Source organism: Acromyrmex echinatior, chromosome 3 (genome assembly GCF_024713525.1).
Source record: "Acromyrmex echinatior isolate Ae372 chromosome 3, ASM2471352v2, whole genome shotgun sequence".
Taxonomy (NCBI): Eukaryota; Metazoa; Arthropoda; class Insecta; order Hymenoptera; family Formicidae; genus Acromyrmex; species Acromyrmex echinatior.
Genome location: NC_141854.1, coordinates 11,232,611 through 11,249,404, shown reverse-complemented (window position 1 = coordinate 11,249,404; position 16,794 = coordinate 11,232,611). Strand labels below are relative to the sequence as shown.

General features: G+C 30.6%; 1 protein-coding gene and 1 long non-coding RNA gene across 3 annotated transcripts in view; one reads left to right on the top strand and one right to left on the bottom strand.

The window, feature by feature from the left end:
* LOC147910200 (mannosyl-oligosaccharide alpha-1,2-mannosidase IA-like) overlaps positions 1–16,738 on the bottom strand; it is a 302,227-nt gene extending 285,489 nt beyond the window's left edge. For both annotated transcript variants that reach the window (XM_087404345.1, XM_087404346.1), the window contains exons 1-2: positions 15,421–16,738; positions 11,419–11,637 (exon numbers count right to left, since the gene is read on the bottom strand). In XM_087404345.1, coding sequence (XP_087260471.1) covers positions 11,419–11,637; positions 15,421–15,807 — 606 coding nt within the window. In that variant the 5' untranslated portion in view covers positions 15,808–16,738. The remainder of the gene's footprint in view (positions 1–11,418; positions 11,638–15,420) is intronic.
* Positions 4,312–5,196, top strand: LOC147910201 (uncharacterized). Its single transcript, XR_015544484.1, has 2 exons — positions 4,312–4,390; positions 4,458–5,196. It is a non-coding gene; the product is annotated as an uncharacterized LOC147910201 (long non-coding RNA).
* Positions 16,739–16,794: the final 56 nt, after the last annotated feature.

Here is a 16,794-nt window from a genome sequence, read left to right as displayed (position 1 = left end):
TTGATATACTATGAACCATTTTGACAGAAAATAGCATAAACGTGTAATCACAAAGAAGAAAACCGTTTCCGACACTGTTGCCGCTGGTCATCGAATTAGAAATCGTATTGTATAATTGGCGGAAGTGCGTTTCGTGGATTACGTACGCACGCATGATTCTGTAACTTTTTTAAATCAACGAGACTGCTCTTGCATCGGCATTACGGACCCTAAAGTACGTCATTAGGCGGGTCAAAATTTACGAGAATCTCGCGGGAATTGCCAGTTGCGCGATGCGTCGCGTGATCAACGATGATGACCGCATATACGCGTCCAAGGCGTGCGAGGGTATCCTTAACGAAAAAACGTCCATGAAATCTCCCAAAAGTACAAAGAGAGTGGCGATACGGCAGGAACACTGAGCGAGGGAAGAGGAAATCAATTGCATACAATGTTGCAATTTTCATCTGTGTAGCCCGATATTCCGGGATACGACGCAGTTACTTGATTGTCGGACCGGAGTAACGGTAAACGCGCCTGGATAAAGGATAAACGTGAAATTAGAAGGAACCTGGAATAATGAGGATCTTAAAATACTGTAATACTCTTGAACGGCTTTCGCTTATAGCCCCCGTAACAATTTTGAATATACGTTCATCGAGTTTCTCGGCCGTGTGATATTCAATGCCGTAATAAACGTAATAATGCCGAAAAGACGATTATAAGCATTGCGTAGAGAACCCTTTGATTTTTTAATAATTTTAACTCTCGATAATTTCAATTTCTTACCTTTTATATCTTAATTCAAATTTAACATTAGATTTTTCTTTAATATTGCAAAATCTTTTATCATATAAAATTATTAATTCACACAATAATTTATTACTTTTTAATTTTTTTTAAATAAGAAATTTTTTCTCACAGAATATATATATATATATGCGCATAGAAGTGCAAATGACTATGTATGAAGATAACCGATTCTTATTCTTGTATCAATTTCAAATACTCTTGTGTGGCGAAAGGATAATCGCGATACGCCGCATGCAAATACGATTCGACATCGACTCGAACGTGCATGCATGCATTAAGTAAAGAACGTTGCGGCACCGTTACTCGCGCGATAAAGTTTTTCCATGTTTAAAGCGAACGCAATCTAATTTCACACGCAAAGCTAAGCGCTATCTTAAAAAGATATACGCAATAACCATTTTGATAAATCGAAAAGCAAAAAATGTGAATTCTTCGTATACGGAATACTTCGATTGTATCTTTCTTTATTTTTGTATTTTGTAAATTATTAATTTCTATATCTGTTCAAAAGAAAATAACAGTTGTTCTAATATGAGAAAACCTTGACAGTTTCTAAGTTTTATTCATGAAAGAAAATAGAATATCGTATGGCTTTTACTATTTCTTTATTAAATTTAAAACCTAAAATAACTTGTTTCTATCGGATTGTAATTTGATACAAGATTTTCAAACCAAATACAAAATATATTGCAAAGCTTTCCAGACGCGTTTCGTTTAACTGTTATTGATTTACAAAACTCAAATTATTTCGCTTGATAAATCCGATCTCACGGTTTACAATTTATCTACATGTAAACGATTAAACTATATCCAAGTTGATTGCCAGATTTGGAGACCGGATGCGTCTCTTTAACTCCACTGCAATGAAATAGTAATAGCTTGGATTACGTAGTTGCAAGTGGTTGGTTGCCCACAATGGACAGCAAATGAATCGTTTGTGAATACATCGTTCATTTCTCTCAACTCAAGCTTTTCCTCTCACACTCTCTCAAGGGACCACAAAATAATCGCATCATATTTTAATTATCTTCTAAACAATCATCAATTTAATGCAATGTTTTAAATTACAATTTGGAACCTATTGTATTTTTATAATAATTTTACTTATATGCAAATAAGGAATGTATATATAACAAACAAAAATTGCATCTAAAATCAAGTAAATTACTAAAAACAATAATTAGAATTTTAGAACAAGGCTAATGAGAGTCTAACGCTGATGTAAGAGTGAAGAGTTAGGAGATGTAGATAATACTCAAGTATTGGCGCTTGTCTTCATTTATTATATCGAATGTTTCGGCTCACTTTGGAATCATCTTTAACGAAAAAGTAGAATATAATACCTCGTTAAAAGTAAGTCATTCGCAGATTGACAGAAATGTAGTAATCAATATACCCAATGAGAAAACCAAAGAAGTTCACAAACATTAGTTCACAATTTTCATGAGATATAAATTAACACAAATCGATCCTCGGATTAATATCAGTTCATTTTGACGTGTCGTTGGAAATTTCTGATTGAGCAATTTAAAATTCATACATAGAACGATGCTTATATCCACCTTTTCGATCCTTCATCTTTAAATTGTATTCTAATATTAAAAAAGAAAGATACTAAAATATTTTCACAATTTTTATCAATTCTACGTATAACGACAGAAAGACAAAGAAAAATTTCTCTGACAATAATCACAAAAATGCATTACTAGAGGAATGCAAATACAACTACATAGTGCGTACAGATGTTCAACCGCAAACAAGTGTGTTTATAGTAAAGAATGTATGTTTGTAGTAAAAAACAAGTGGCCACAATCAATATAAAGCAACAAAAGTAGATGACGCACTTGCGTGCGTGACTAAATTAAATTATGCGTATCAAGTCGTTCGTCAAATGTTTAAACAAAACAGACCAATCTAATGTTATTATTCTTCATTATCAAAAATAAAATATCTCATATTTCTCGTTAATAATTTACAGAAATTGCATGTCAACGGATACCTAACAGAATAAAATATTTCCTGGGATTGTGAAAAAACGAATTTTAAATTTATAACATATATATGTATATATATATATATATATATAAAACTAATTCCAGTCTGACCAAAAAACCAATGATTTATTAAATTGAAAATAAAAACTGATATATTCATATGACTTATGTAATTTTAAAAAATCCATAAATCTCTCTACATATTTCTATATTTATATATTAATATATTAATATTTTATAGTAAAAAAAATTATTATATTATTATAGTAAATTTATAAACTTCTAAGTTTGTAAATTACTTCAAACTATGTTTATCTTCATAAACTACAGAATTTCATAAACTTGCTAACTTCCTAATAAGCTAACCTTATACAGTTTCACATGAATTGCCAGTTTTCTGGATTCAAAAGTTCTTAATCTTTATTTTCTTGTAATTAAATGTAAAAGATTATTTTCAGATTTTCGAAAACATTCTAAAATATAATTGCAAATATAAGTTAAAAAATTTTTTTCACGTGGTTATCAATTTAACAAACAAGATACAAAAAGAGCATAAAGAACCACACCACAAGTTATAATTTGTGATATTTACTTATTATTATATAAATTAAAATATTAAACGTTTCGGCCACAATCTGGCCATCTTCAGTAATACAATAGTCTTCATAAACCGCAAAAATACATTTAGTTGAAATTAAATTCAACAGTCCATTGTTGTAATAAAAATGACATGTTCTTTTTAGTGTGCAGATGCTTCGTACAAAATGTTATAACGCCCATAGTCATATCAAGAAGTGTAGAACAAGAATTTCCAGATTCTAATTAAATTTAAATTTATATGTCATTAATTTCTCCTATTCGAATATAAAGAATTATAATCGTTACCTGTTTTACAGCCAAAAAACTGAGCGAAGAATATCAAATGACACTTTCACACAATAAGACTTTCTTCGTGACATTATGTGTTGTTGTTTGTTATATCGCGTATTATACCACTATTTATACGCCTGAGTCAAACAAATTAGAAATTTCCAGAGTTATTATTGAATAGAAAAAGAAATCTTACTTAAGAAAAGGAAAATAAATATCTGGCAGATTTTCCGTGTCACTTTGTTTATTGATACCTCTTATTTGTCTTTTTATGTGTATCATTTCGGAAATTCTTCTTTTTATTAAAGATTGTTCCTTGTCTAAAACTTTTATGTTTTCCCAATCTAACTCATGCATCTCGTTCAAACGGTGACGTGAAACCATTGAAATTTCGGAAGGTGATTTTCTTAAATCCGCTTTATGTTCTTTTATCCGAGTCTTTAATTTTCTTTTTGTTTGGCCTACATACGACGAATCACAATTTAAACAATCGATTTTGTAGACAACTCCACATTGGGGGATGACCAATAGATATTTATTTTCCTTTTCTTAAGTAAGATTTCTTTTTCTGTTCAATAATAACTCTGGAAATTTCTAATTTGTTTGACTCAGGCGTATAAATAGTGGTATAATACGCGATATAACAAACAACAACACATAATGTCACGAAGAAAGTCTTATTGTGTGAAAGTGTCATTTGATATTCTTCGCTCAGTTTTTTGGCTGTAAAACAGGTAACGATTATAATTCTTTATATTCGAATAGGAGAAATTAATGACATATAAATTTAAATTTAATTAGAATCTGGAAATTCTTGTTCTACACTTCTTGATATGACTATGGGCGTTATAACATTTTGTACGAAGCATCTGCACACTAAAAAGAACATGTCATTTTTATTACAACAATGGACTGTTGAATTTAATTTCAACTAAATGTATTTTTGCGGTTTATGAAGACTATTGTATTACTGAAGATGGTCAGATTGTGCCGAAACGTTTAATGGTTTAATTTATATAATAATAAGTAAATATCACAAATTATAACCTGTGGTGTGGTTCTTTATGCTCTTTTTGTATCTTGTTTGTTAAATTGCAAATCTGCTAAATAATTTTCTAAATCATCGTTTAAACCATATTACAAATCAAAGAAAAAAACCTAAAAAAAATAAAACATGACCAAAATTGATGGATCAAAAACGAAGAATTTATTATTAAATTCAAGTCTTAATTATGGACAATTGGCAAATGGCAGCTAAATTAAAAATGCAGAAACTATTTTGATAGAAAGCCTAGATAGAATCTATACCTATGTAAAAAATTTTCATTGAATATCAGCGCGAACAGAATCGTAGGTAGGATTCGAAGTGACTAAAATTTGATGAAGCTGGAACCACTCATCGCGGATCAGCAGGTTTAATAGTCCGATAAATACATAGTGGCACGGTCAGTCATTCATGAAGTTCGAAAAAGGAATATGCTTGGTTGCAGTTGGAAATTTGATGAGTGATCAGATATGATGGTTGGTAGCTTCATCGTTATCTATGTTTGCCGTGCAATTCGACATCGATGCGTTTACACTACACGCTTATTGTACCATATAAAAATTCTGACATGCGTGCGGGATGTCAAATAAATACGAACAGATCTCGATATGACCATATCGAGTCGAAGCATGTTAAAATGTTGGATGTTATATGAAGAGAAACGGTTTGACCAAATACAGATTTGATTTTAAAAGAAAGATATATTTGCAACGTGGTTAGTTTAACTAACAAATACAATTCTGAACTGACAATAAACTCATACCTATGTAAACGAAAAAGATTTCACGCTGTTTTTGTTTTGTTATTTTAACCGGATTTTTGATACAACAAATTTTTTAACGTTACTGTGTTTTGCGATAACACTAATTTGAAGAGAGATCGAAAGTTTTATAAATATATTAAAATGCTATATATTTATCATATTTTTAATAATCAATTAATATAAATTTAGTATTATTGTTTTATGTTGTATATATAAAAATGTATATACACTTTTAACAATATTATTGTAATATAAAAAAAAAAGAAAAACATATACCAAGTCAGAGCAACTTAATAATTAGATTTGCTAAATCTAGAATCTATCGATGTATTAATCATCGAAAATATTCCCTGAAAAAATAATAAAAAATTCGCAGAGATATTCTCATGAACTGCCATGAAGTGACAGTTCAAGGATTCATTTTGCAGCGGAGAAATTAAATTTGTCCCGATTACCGGCGCGTGACCGTGCAGCCAATAGGATACGAGATTGGACATAATGCGGTCAATGCACCGTTGAAATAATGAGTTTGCAAGAAGAACCTCCAAACTAAAGAACATGTTCGATGACTTGGGCAAGGCGACACAAGGGTATGCGACTAAAATCGCTTTCAGAATTCGCTTCGGTGAATGCCGCATATACCAACGTTTCTACGGATCGTACTGGTATAGCGCGTAGCAGATTGTAAATCATTAATGAAAACATTCATGCGTATAGTTAAATTAAGCCTTTCTGTTTCTTATGTTCATCGTGATGAATATATATTTCTTTCTTTGCAAATCAACTTTCAAGTTCGTCATATAATATGTATATAATGCGTTTATAATGAACTTCAAATAAAAATGAGCTTTTTTTGGATAAAACTATAATAAGACATCTTAATGATGTCGATGAAGATGATGCAAATGCTTTACATCAGCTATTGAATACAGCAAGATTGTTAGAGAGACATAAAATTTTTTTTTATGTATTATTAGATTAACATTTATTATCTACATTTTTGTAATCATGGAAGTGCGTTAGAAATACAATTATATATATATATATTATGTCATATATATTATGTTTCTGGAATATGTAATCGTATGTCTAATATAACCTTCCATAGAAGTATCAACATGCACATTGCACATGCACATGCACATGATTTGATCGCACAATGATGTCATGAAAGAACTAACATCAATCGCAATCAGTACATATACAATTAAATCTAGTATTTATAACCTTAATAGGTATTAATATCAATCGAAAAATGAATTGATTCATCGAGAATGATATTGTACGCTTCGCTTAAACACTCATTACTGCAATCAATAGATTTCAAACAATAAACGGTCGTGATATTAATTTCATCACTTGTTTATCAGTAACCTCTATTCTATGCTAGTTGCAATGTAATATGTTTGCAATTAATAGTTGTCGGCTACAATGATTGCGCAATCGGTGTTCTCACTTAAATGTTGCAGCCAATATAACAGAACGATATCGAATGCATCAAAATTGGAGAGAATTAAGAGTTTCTTTCATTTGCTGTACTCTCTTTGTTAAATAAAATTAAAAATATTTCTGAAAAAGGTTTTAATCCAGATTTTAATATATCTCTTAAGAAATCTTAATTTCAATTCAAGATTTTAAAAAATATTGTATTAATCTGATATGCAGAGAACTGTTATATAGTATATTTATTTTTTATTATTTATTTTTCAATGTATGAATATTATATTTCATCTCATCGCACTGATTTCCATTTATGTGCAAATATTGAAATTGCGGAAGTACGTGAATCGTGAAAATTACTAAAATGTAGCCGCAAGTTGCAACTGACAAGCCATGCGATTAAAAAATTATAAGTGCGTTCTAGTTTACTTTCACACCGTAACAGTAGTGATGCTCAAACGTAGCGTTTTTTTATACATTTAAAATTCAATGTACAAACACCAGCTAAAAGCCAAAGGGGGTAGTTAATGCACGTTAGCGTAATGAAAAAAGTCTTTTAAAAAACGACTGCACTCACAATGTGTACCAATAACATATACAATAACCAACATTAATTAATGGCCTTAAAAATAAATAATTTTTATAATAGATAATAAGGTTTTTCAGAAAAAAGAGAATCGTAATCATTTAAAAAAAAAGAGACTCGTATTTATTTTATTATGTGCTTAATTTCAACTAAATAATAGAAATTGTTTACATCTTCTTTACGCTTCATATTTATTATCTTCCAAAATTTTGTCATTTTTAAAATTTTTTCGCGTTTGCTTTAATCGAAAATTAAAGTTCTTAGTCGTTACATTATCTCTTTGAAAAAAATAATTATAAAAAAAAGAATTTTCCCGCTAATAACGTTTTTATTTATTAAAACAAGTATTTTTTAATTATGTATAATATTATTATTTTATGAAGGTCGTTCAATGTATCCAGTCGTACGATAACAATATTTGCGAATACTTTTAGCATGAAAGAGAACAAGAAAGCATTCTCTACGTCTGACGTCGAAATGAATAGACGTAACCAGATGATGAAGATGAATGAATACAAAGCAACAATACATAATCAACAAGAAAAAATCTTGCAGCCTTTTATGTATATTGCTATTATCGATAGAAACGTCAATTGATAGTACAAATAAATTTAACGATGAATCTTAATATAACACTATTTCGAAGAATGACATTACAAGATGAAACCAACATATAATTAATATAAGATCAAATTAAACATAACACATCATTTTGAAATATATTTGTTTAAAGAATAGTACGTTATAAATCCTCCAATAAAATTTACAGTAAAAACCCTATCCTTTATTGTAAATCGTTCTATTTGTAACAAGACAGGTTTTTTCTGACAAAAGTTGTAACAGAGCAACGCAAATTGTGTGATTTGATATTTCTATACTATTGCCACGTTGCACAGGATATCGCGTGACTGAAAATCCTATCTCGCATCAAATGACGAATAGCAAACGATTCGCACATGAATGCAACACAAACCTAATTGCTAGACCGTGTGTACGCGTCGATTGATGATCATTATTGTCGACCGTATAAATTAACGCGCCGATAATAATCGCAATTTCCGGTTTCCAAAAAAAGGAAAAAGGAAGCAGTTGTATTATCTCTTTATATCGAGAACGGGGTAATTAAAACTTTCCCGTAAATGCACGCGATTTCCCAATTAAAATATAACATGCGCTTATAAAATTGCGCTTGGAATCGATACCGCCGCAAAATTGCAAATCAAACGAGACTGCGAATTCCATACATTTTTATTTAGTTCAGAAAAAAGAACAAAACGGAAGGTGGATGAACAAAATTAAATAAAATTGACCTCGAATGCCGATATCGTGGAAAATCTAGTTGAATATAACAAATTATCAGCTTACACTGCCACGCAATGAATTTTAGTTAAGCCATTTAACAATTCTAAAAATTGTATACTTATATTGTGTGTAAAATTTTACAATAATTTGTAAAGCACATAAAAAAATCTCATCGATACGTACCCGTTCTCTCTCTCTCTCTCTCTCTCTCTCTCTCTCTCTCTCTCTCTCTCTCTCTCTCTCTCTCAATTTTTTTTCTAACATTCTAGTTATCTCTTTCTCTAATAAAATTTAATGAAAATGAATTAAATATGTACATAATATATCTTAAAAGTATACTTACTATATATAAAATTTTATTGATAAATTATATATTTGCAAATTGAATAATCAATATGTATAACACTATACGTGAAAAAATTATGTTGTATTAAGCCAATAGCAGTCTAAATAATTTTATTTGTTCAATAATAGTATTAATGAAATAAATAACATTTTATTGAACAAGAGTATGACATATTTATTCCATTAGTATCATTTCACTGAAATAACAAGATTATTTTCAGTTAAACTGTTGTCGGCTATGGCTATAATACGATCTCATTTTTTCCGTGTAATATTCAAAAATATCACATCAACTGAAAATAATATATTTAAAACGTTAATAAATTTGATTTATTTTATATATAATTAATGTATTATGTTAATATATTTATATACAAAATATACACATGCATATAAAATATTCCGGAAATTATGGTACAACCAAGGAAAGAGATGATTCTACATGAAAAAGTATGTTAAAAATGTAGAATAAAATTTTTTCATATGAGGCTTTGTTTTCGAGAAAATCATTTGAATATTCACCGAGTACAATTTTATATGCGCTTCGGTGTGCACTTAACTTTATCTCGATTTGTATCTCGCTGCAGACTATTATCTTTGATCACATTTACATTTATTATTGTACTGAACAATCGAAAATGCACAATAAAAACAAGATATTTAAGCATAATAAATTTTATTACTTTATAAATTGTTGAAAATATTATCCATTCTGTCGACACAATTTTGTTCGACGAAATAAGTTTCTATCTCGATTTCTATAAACGCTTTTTAACATGTTTTGGTGTTTTAATAATTAATTCAACAATTAAATTCGTAAATATATAAAAACCCGGTAAATATAAAAAATCGATTTTCTGAAAAAAAAACAAAGCATCATACGAAAAAATTTTATTTTTTGTTTACCTATTTTTTTCATATAGAATCAGTAACTCCTTTCCAATTGTATCACGATTTCCAAAACATCTTGTATACAGTGCTTAAAAATGTAAGTAAGTTTTCTCATATTTCGTCAGTCATTCTTATTTGCTGAGTCAGTATCCATACAGACCCATCTGTTTCTTTAAGCGTGCATTATGCAATTTTTGAACTTATTCTAAAATTGAGTTTATATATATATATATATATATATATATATATATAAACTCAATTATATATAAACTCAATATATATATACATATATATATATATAAAACTCAATTTTGAAATAAGTATATACTTATACATATAGAATCTGCAAGTCAGCGGGGAAGTGTTTTTTTTATGGCTAAAGTCGTTATGATCCTACAGTTTTTATAGAAGCAATTTGCATGCAGAGCGTAGAGTGGCGCATTGTGCAAGGAGATTGAACTTCTCGGGGTCAATTTAAAAATCCCGGTTCATTATTTTGCAAAACATGACATAGATCGACGCAAGCAAAATTACTACAATATCACGAAAAAACAGCTTCTCTCACTTCCCTTTTATATGAAAATAATGGCAGCATTTCTTCGGTGATGCGTGAGATGCTACATAATTTTTCGCGAATCACATGGAAAGATACTATTTAAATAATCGAGTTTTGACAATGTTGACTTTCATAAAATCGCAATAAACGGGAATTCTTCATTCAAAATAAGTAACAGAAATGTGATCTTAATACGAAAAATACGTTTTCACATTAATATAGAATTTATTAAAAAATCACTCATAATTTCTTAAATAATTTTGAATTTTGTATCATCAATTTAATCCAGATATATTAATTTTTTCTTCCTATTTTTTCTTCAACATACCTATATCATGTGAATATAATTAATCAATTAGAATCCAAATTTTCTTTTAATAAAATATTTAAACTATGCTTATTTCATTATATAACAGAATCAAATTATATTATGTTATAATAAGTACAATACCGTTTTATATTGTAATAATTATTGTAAAAGATATTAAGTAGAAATTTTTTATTCATAAAATAATAATTTTACATTAAAATAAATATAATTTTTATTTAATATGAAAATAAATAAGTAATCAAAAAATGTTCAATGCAACGCTCAAAAAATTAATATATTGTACAATGGCAAGCGATTATGAGAATAATTATGTTGCAGAAATGGTCTTTTGAAATATATTATAAATTTTTCATTTAAGCATATTATTTAAAAATATTTAATTAAAATATACAATATAACGCTTCAAATTATATATGGTCAACAAGTCATCTCTACATTTGTCGTTGTTTATTCGCAAATATTTTATAGTTTGTCATGCAAATATTTTCTAAACCGAGACTCACCTCTTTCACTTTGTCCCTTCGTTGTCTGGCGATATGGTCCTTATCCTCTCCACCGACAATTAATGGCAGCTTATCCGCAGGCGCTGGTGGCACTGTCACCAAAACCGTTTCTTCTTTGTGCACTATCAACGACGAAGAACTACTTGTACGCACTCGCGATTCACCCATGTCCGGTTTCTCTAATGTCTTTTGTTGTTGATACTCCTCGTTGATTTTTGCCTAAAAATTCAGCCCGCATACGACATGTATTCCGCGATCATTTTAGATGGCATGCGAAAGTCAGTACAGTATACTTTTAATTAATAATTATTAATGTGACATTTAATCACGAAATGCATTGATTTGTCCTATTATATTTTTACATTTGAATATGGATTTATTTAGATTGAATATACAAATACATATACCGCTTTTTTCCAATTTTTGTATAAATATTCTGTTTATATTTCTAGAATCGATTCAAAAATAGAAATCGATGAGTTCAATTTAATCGTAAGGCATTGCTATTTCAAAAAAAATGTATATAAAGATATAAATGAAATAGAAAAAATGTATAACATATATTTAAAATTATATTTTACTTTTCACATTTACTTTCTATTCATTAAGCTCATAATTATGTTTTAAATAAAAATAATAGCCTAAATATAAAAATTATAAAAATAATAGAATCTGTTCGAATATACATATTCACACGTACGTGGCAGTAAATAAGAAACAAACTATCGACATTTTAGTCGAAATAATTTCAATCTAAGCGATTATTTATTAATATCTGATTTAAATATTAGAGCACAACAAACTTGTTGGATTTTCCATGACTGGTTTCTCTATCTCTAATGCATAATACAGACAATAATTAGACAGCAGATTGCTAATTTTCGCTCGAACTAAATCAGTTGAAAATCAGACTCAAGAGATTATATTTTTAAAAACTTAAAATTTAAAAAATCAATTCTCTTTTTACTTAAAACATAAATGTAAAATAAGCTTCAGCTTTCGCTATTTATTAGCTCTGCTTTTTATTAAACAAAAATAAAACACATAAATTTATTTTTTATTTTTATTTATCTCAGTATTTGTAAAATAAAGATGGTGTATCTTGTAAACTAAGATTATAATCTTTTTTTCTGCCGTTAAAACTACACTATCACTTGCAAAAATGTATATATATAAATATAAATGTATATGAATATCCATATATTAAGTTTATTAAGCACAGGAGTGCACAGTTTCGTTAAATTTAAATGACTGTACGGATTAGTCATTGCTACGGAAAGAAACCAATGAATGCATTTCCACGAAAATCACGCATGCCATCTGTAATCTAGATTCCACGGAAGTACATTTTCGTCTTGTTCATCTTCGAACAATTGCATGCTCTCGAATGCCTTACGTAAGTATCATATATTAAAAAAAAAAAAAAAGAAAACTATGAGAATTACTTTCGTATACGGAAAACGCGTTTTTATTCAGTCTCACTAATTTCATTTCCACAAGATCGTAAAATAACAATATTTCCCTGAGAAAATGTCTGCTGAGAAACAAAGATTATTGAGATAATGACGACAAAAATAACTTCATATTATTAATCGTAGTAAAACATCTTTCTCTCGCCAATGTTTTTAAATAAATACTTTCTGTATATCCATCTTATATATCTCTATAATTGCCATTTCATAACTACTTATTGTTATGATTATTACTTGTGTGTGACGAATGCACATTCATGTGGCAACGCGCGTACATGAACGCTATTCAACGATAATGCTATTTATGTTATCGCAGAATATCTTCTTTCGCATGTTCACATAACGCTGCTCCAATAGATCGTATTTCCCTTCGTACACGTACGTCTTTATTCGAGTCACTTCCCACGTTCCAAGACTCGGAATAAATACAAAAAAAAACATAACATTATTACATTCTACGAGGCTTATGGCTATTCTACAATGTGCTTTTTGTTTTCTATTTTTTGCTATTTGTCTCTTGTCTTATTGACCAAAAAGGCAAGAGACAAACAAAGACAAACAGCAAGAAACAGGAAACAAAGAGCACATTGTAGAATTAGCCTTAGCTTCGTGGAATCTCAATTTTTAAATAACAAATTAAAATATTGCTATAATGGTGTAATTTACTACAGGAATTGATCTTTCGAAAAATCGACTGCAGCAACGCGCGTTTGATTTATGACGAAAAAGTGCAACGTGCGAAACGTGTTTAAAACGAGTCTTGATTATGATTTCCTATGAAAGAGAAGAGAACGGCAAAACAGAAATAACAGCGGGACGAGTCACGCGCGCGTATGAACAAGATAAATCATATTTGCTACATACAATTCTAATAGTACGCTTATCTGTATCAATTAACGTCTCAGTCAAAACTTCGATTTATATAAATTTTATCATAAAAGCGTAAATTTATCATGGAGAACATATCACACGTAAACAATCTATTTATTTATCCGTATATATGAAATTTAATATCTTTTCAATAAAAATTAATTTTTCTTTAAATATTATTTATTTTTCTGTCTTTCTTTTTTAGAGGAATTGCTAATTAAAAATGCTTCGTTAAAAATCATCAACTGTACTTACAGTTTTTAGCAAATTCTACTGATAGTGATCAATGAAATTATATATGTATATTCTAGTGAATTTGCTCACTCTTGTCATTTTTACTTAGTAGTTTCAAGGTATATAGATATATAATCGACCACCTTCATCCAGATATTGAATCATGGAGATACATCGCCATACAAGGGCAAGTTCACGGTGCGACCTTGCACGACCTACTCACATTGAGTGGAAGGAAAAGAGCGCAAACGAAACAGGAGTTTTTCAACGTCGGCGTGTAAGTCGCACAGCAAGTCTAAAGATATCCGGTATCGTGTTTGTTGCCCCCGTTTACCAAGTGTAATTAAATAGACTTTAATCTGAACGAGTTCAAACAATCAAATTAGTTACGCAAGATACGCTTTAAAACGCGTCTGCATTTAATGGAAAGACATAAGAAAACAAGCAAGCAAAGGGAATGATTCTCGAACAAAATGAGGTTTAAAAACGTTTCTCCAGATAACATATCTGATCCATTTAAGCTTGAAAATAATTTATCTTCTTGAGTTCTTTATATGAAGCCAAATCTATTCAAAACTCATTCAAAGAAAATTCAAAAATATGTACAAATATTAGGTATTGATATATTATTTGTCTATACGGTACCTTTAATAAAAATAATACTTAATTTGCATAAAAATCAAAGTATGATTGAAGTATGATCCTATAAAATGAAGAAATAGAAAAGGGCAGAAAAAGAATGTCTTTTGAATCTGAAAAAAGCTTACAATTAGTAACATAAAAATGAAATCTTTTGAAATTCTTAAGAACACTATTAGAAATGAGGCAAAATACAAACAAGAATTCATTATGTAAGTCGAGAATCAAAAAAAGAATTCTTTAGATTCTTTGTGCTATCTGAAAATCCATATTGCGCTCTGAATAGACGCTCTCATGACGACGTCCTAATCCTCCATCAAAATACTACGTCAACTGTTGATCACATTAACGTTGCATCGAGATGCGGAATCGGTCATCTCGATGATTATTATTATTAATATTATTATATTAATATCATTAATTAATATCTATTAATAAGACGTCTGATTCGATTGTCTTAAACTTAAACAAACGTAGACGATTGTTATCAGCCATTGAGACGGAATCGTGAACGAAGTGACAGCGCGTGGAGTCCGCGCACGTGCGTCAGCCATGTACGTTACAATGGCCGTATGTAAACAAACAGAGCACGACCTATTGCAAACGAAGCACATCCATCTTGTGCTTTCTACCGCGACGGTACTGTTTACTGGAGGGAATTCAACATTGCACGAGAAAAGTGTTTCCTGTCGACGACAAGGAAACTCGTTCAAGAGGCAAGGCATTCGAGAGGAGACATTCATACAATCGAACGAGAGATCGATTCGAGGGAAGCGCGAATTTGCACCTGCAGCTTCTGCTTGTCCTCGACGAGGTGTACGTCTTGATGATCGCTACCCTCGTGGCCCGGCGGCACCGCGTTCGGATGTCCGATCGCGGACGAACGCGAGTCCTTGGCGTCGCCGGAGGCGCGCGGTGGCACCGGCAGCAGCAGTTCCGGTCCGGCCTTCTGCATGCTCTGGTACACGCGGTAGACACTGTTCACGGCGGCACCGCCGGTACGAAAATCCGGCAAGTAGAAGAACGCACCGAAGCACACGACACCGAACGTCATGAATACCAGAAGGATCAGGTACTTCTCGCGCGGACGGAAGGACCGTCTCGAGAACAACGGCACCGGTACGCCGTTCGCAAGGCGCTGGTACGACGGCAGCACGCCAGTCGACGCGCTCATCTTACCGCGACACACCGACACACGTGCAACGCGCCGCGGCACTTAATCACCACCCCGATCTTATCGGATACGCGAAAACTCGAGCACCCGTGCGCGTTTCGCACCCGTGGCTCCTCAGCCGTCATACGCCATTACGAATCGAGCACCACCTGCGTGGAACAGTTGACATCTCGTGATTGCTCTGAAGCGCCGATCAGCTGACGTGGCGCGCGCTCGAAACTGCGCAGCGACAAGTGGCTGCCAGCCTGTCACTTTTCACCCGATATAGCAATGCGGGTGACATCTGTCAACAACGGGAGGAAACTGACTTACCTTCGGTTAGTGTGCGAGAGTTATGTATTTCTCAGTTGATAATAGCAAAGAGAAACCTAATTATATAATAATCGAGCTCTAGATGAAAAAGCATTAGCTGGTAACAACAAGAAGTTTCAAACTAGAGAGATACTTCTATTACAAATTTATATTGATAATTATGTCGTTTTATATAGGTTTGCAACCATGCAAATATAAAAATTACATATAAAAATTAAATAATAAATTATTATAGTCTAATTAAAATGTTCAGTTTTAGTATAAATTAATAATTAGTATTTAATATTTAATACAATTAATAATTAGTTATTAACTATTTGCTACCTTAATTTATTGATTGTTAATTATAATTAACGTAATATATATACATTAATTTTAAAATTTATCGCAATTACACAGAGAGAATTTTCTTTTAAAATTTACCCTGAAAATATGATAGTTGTGGTACAATACAATATTTTAAATATTTTTACCATGCACTTCAGTAAAATTAATTAAACTTATTTTACAGTTTATTGTAGTTTTATTAATGAATGAGAGAGATTTACATTAAAATTCTTCGAAATACGCATTGTTGTCCCACGACTATCATATTTTCAGAGTAAACTAACTAAGAACAAATTCTCTCCGTGTAGAAATAACAATAGTTATAAAATTAAACATATTCCTTTTATC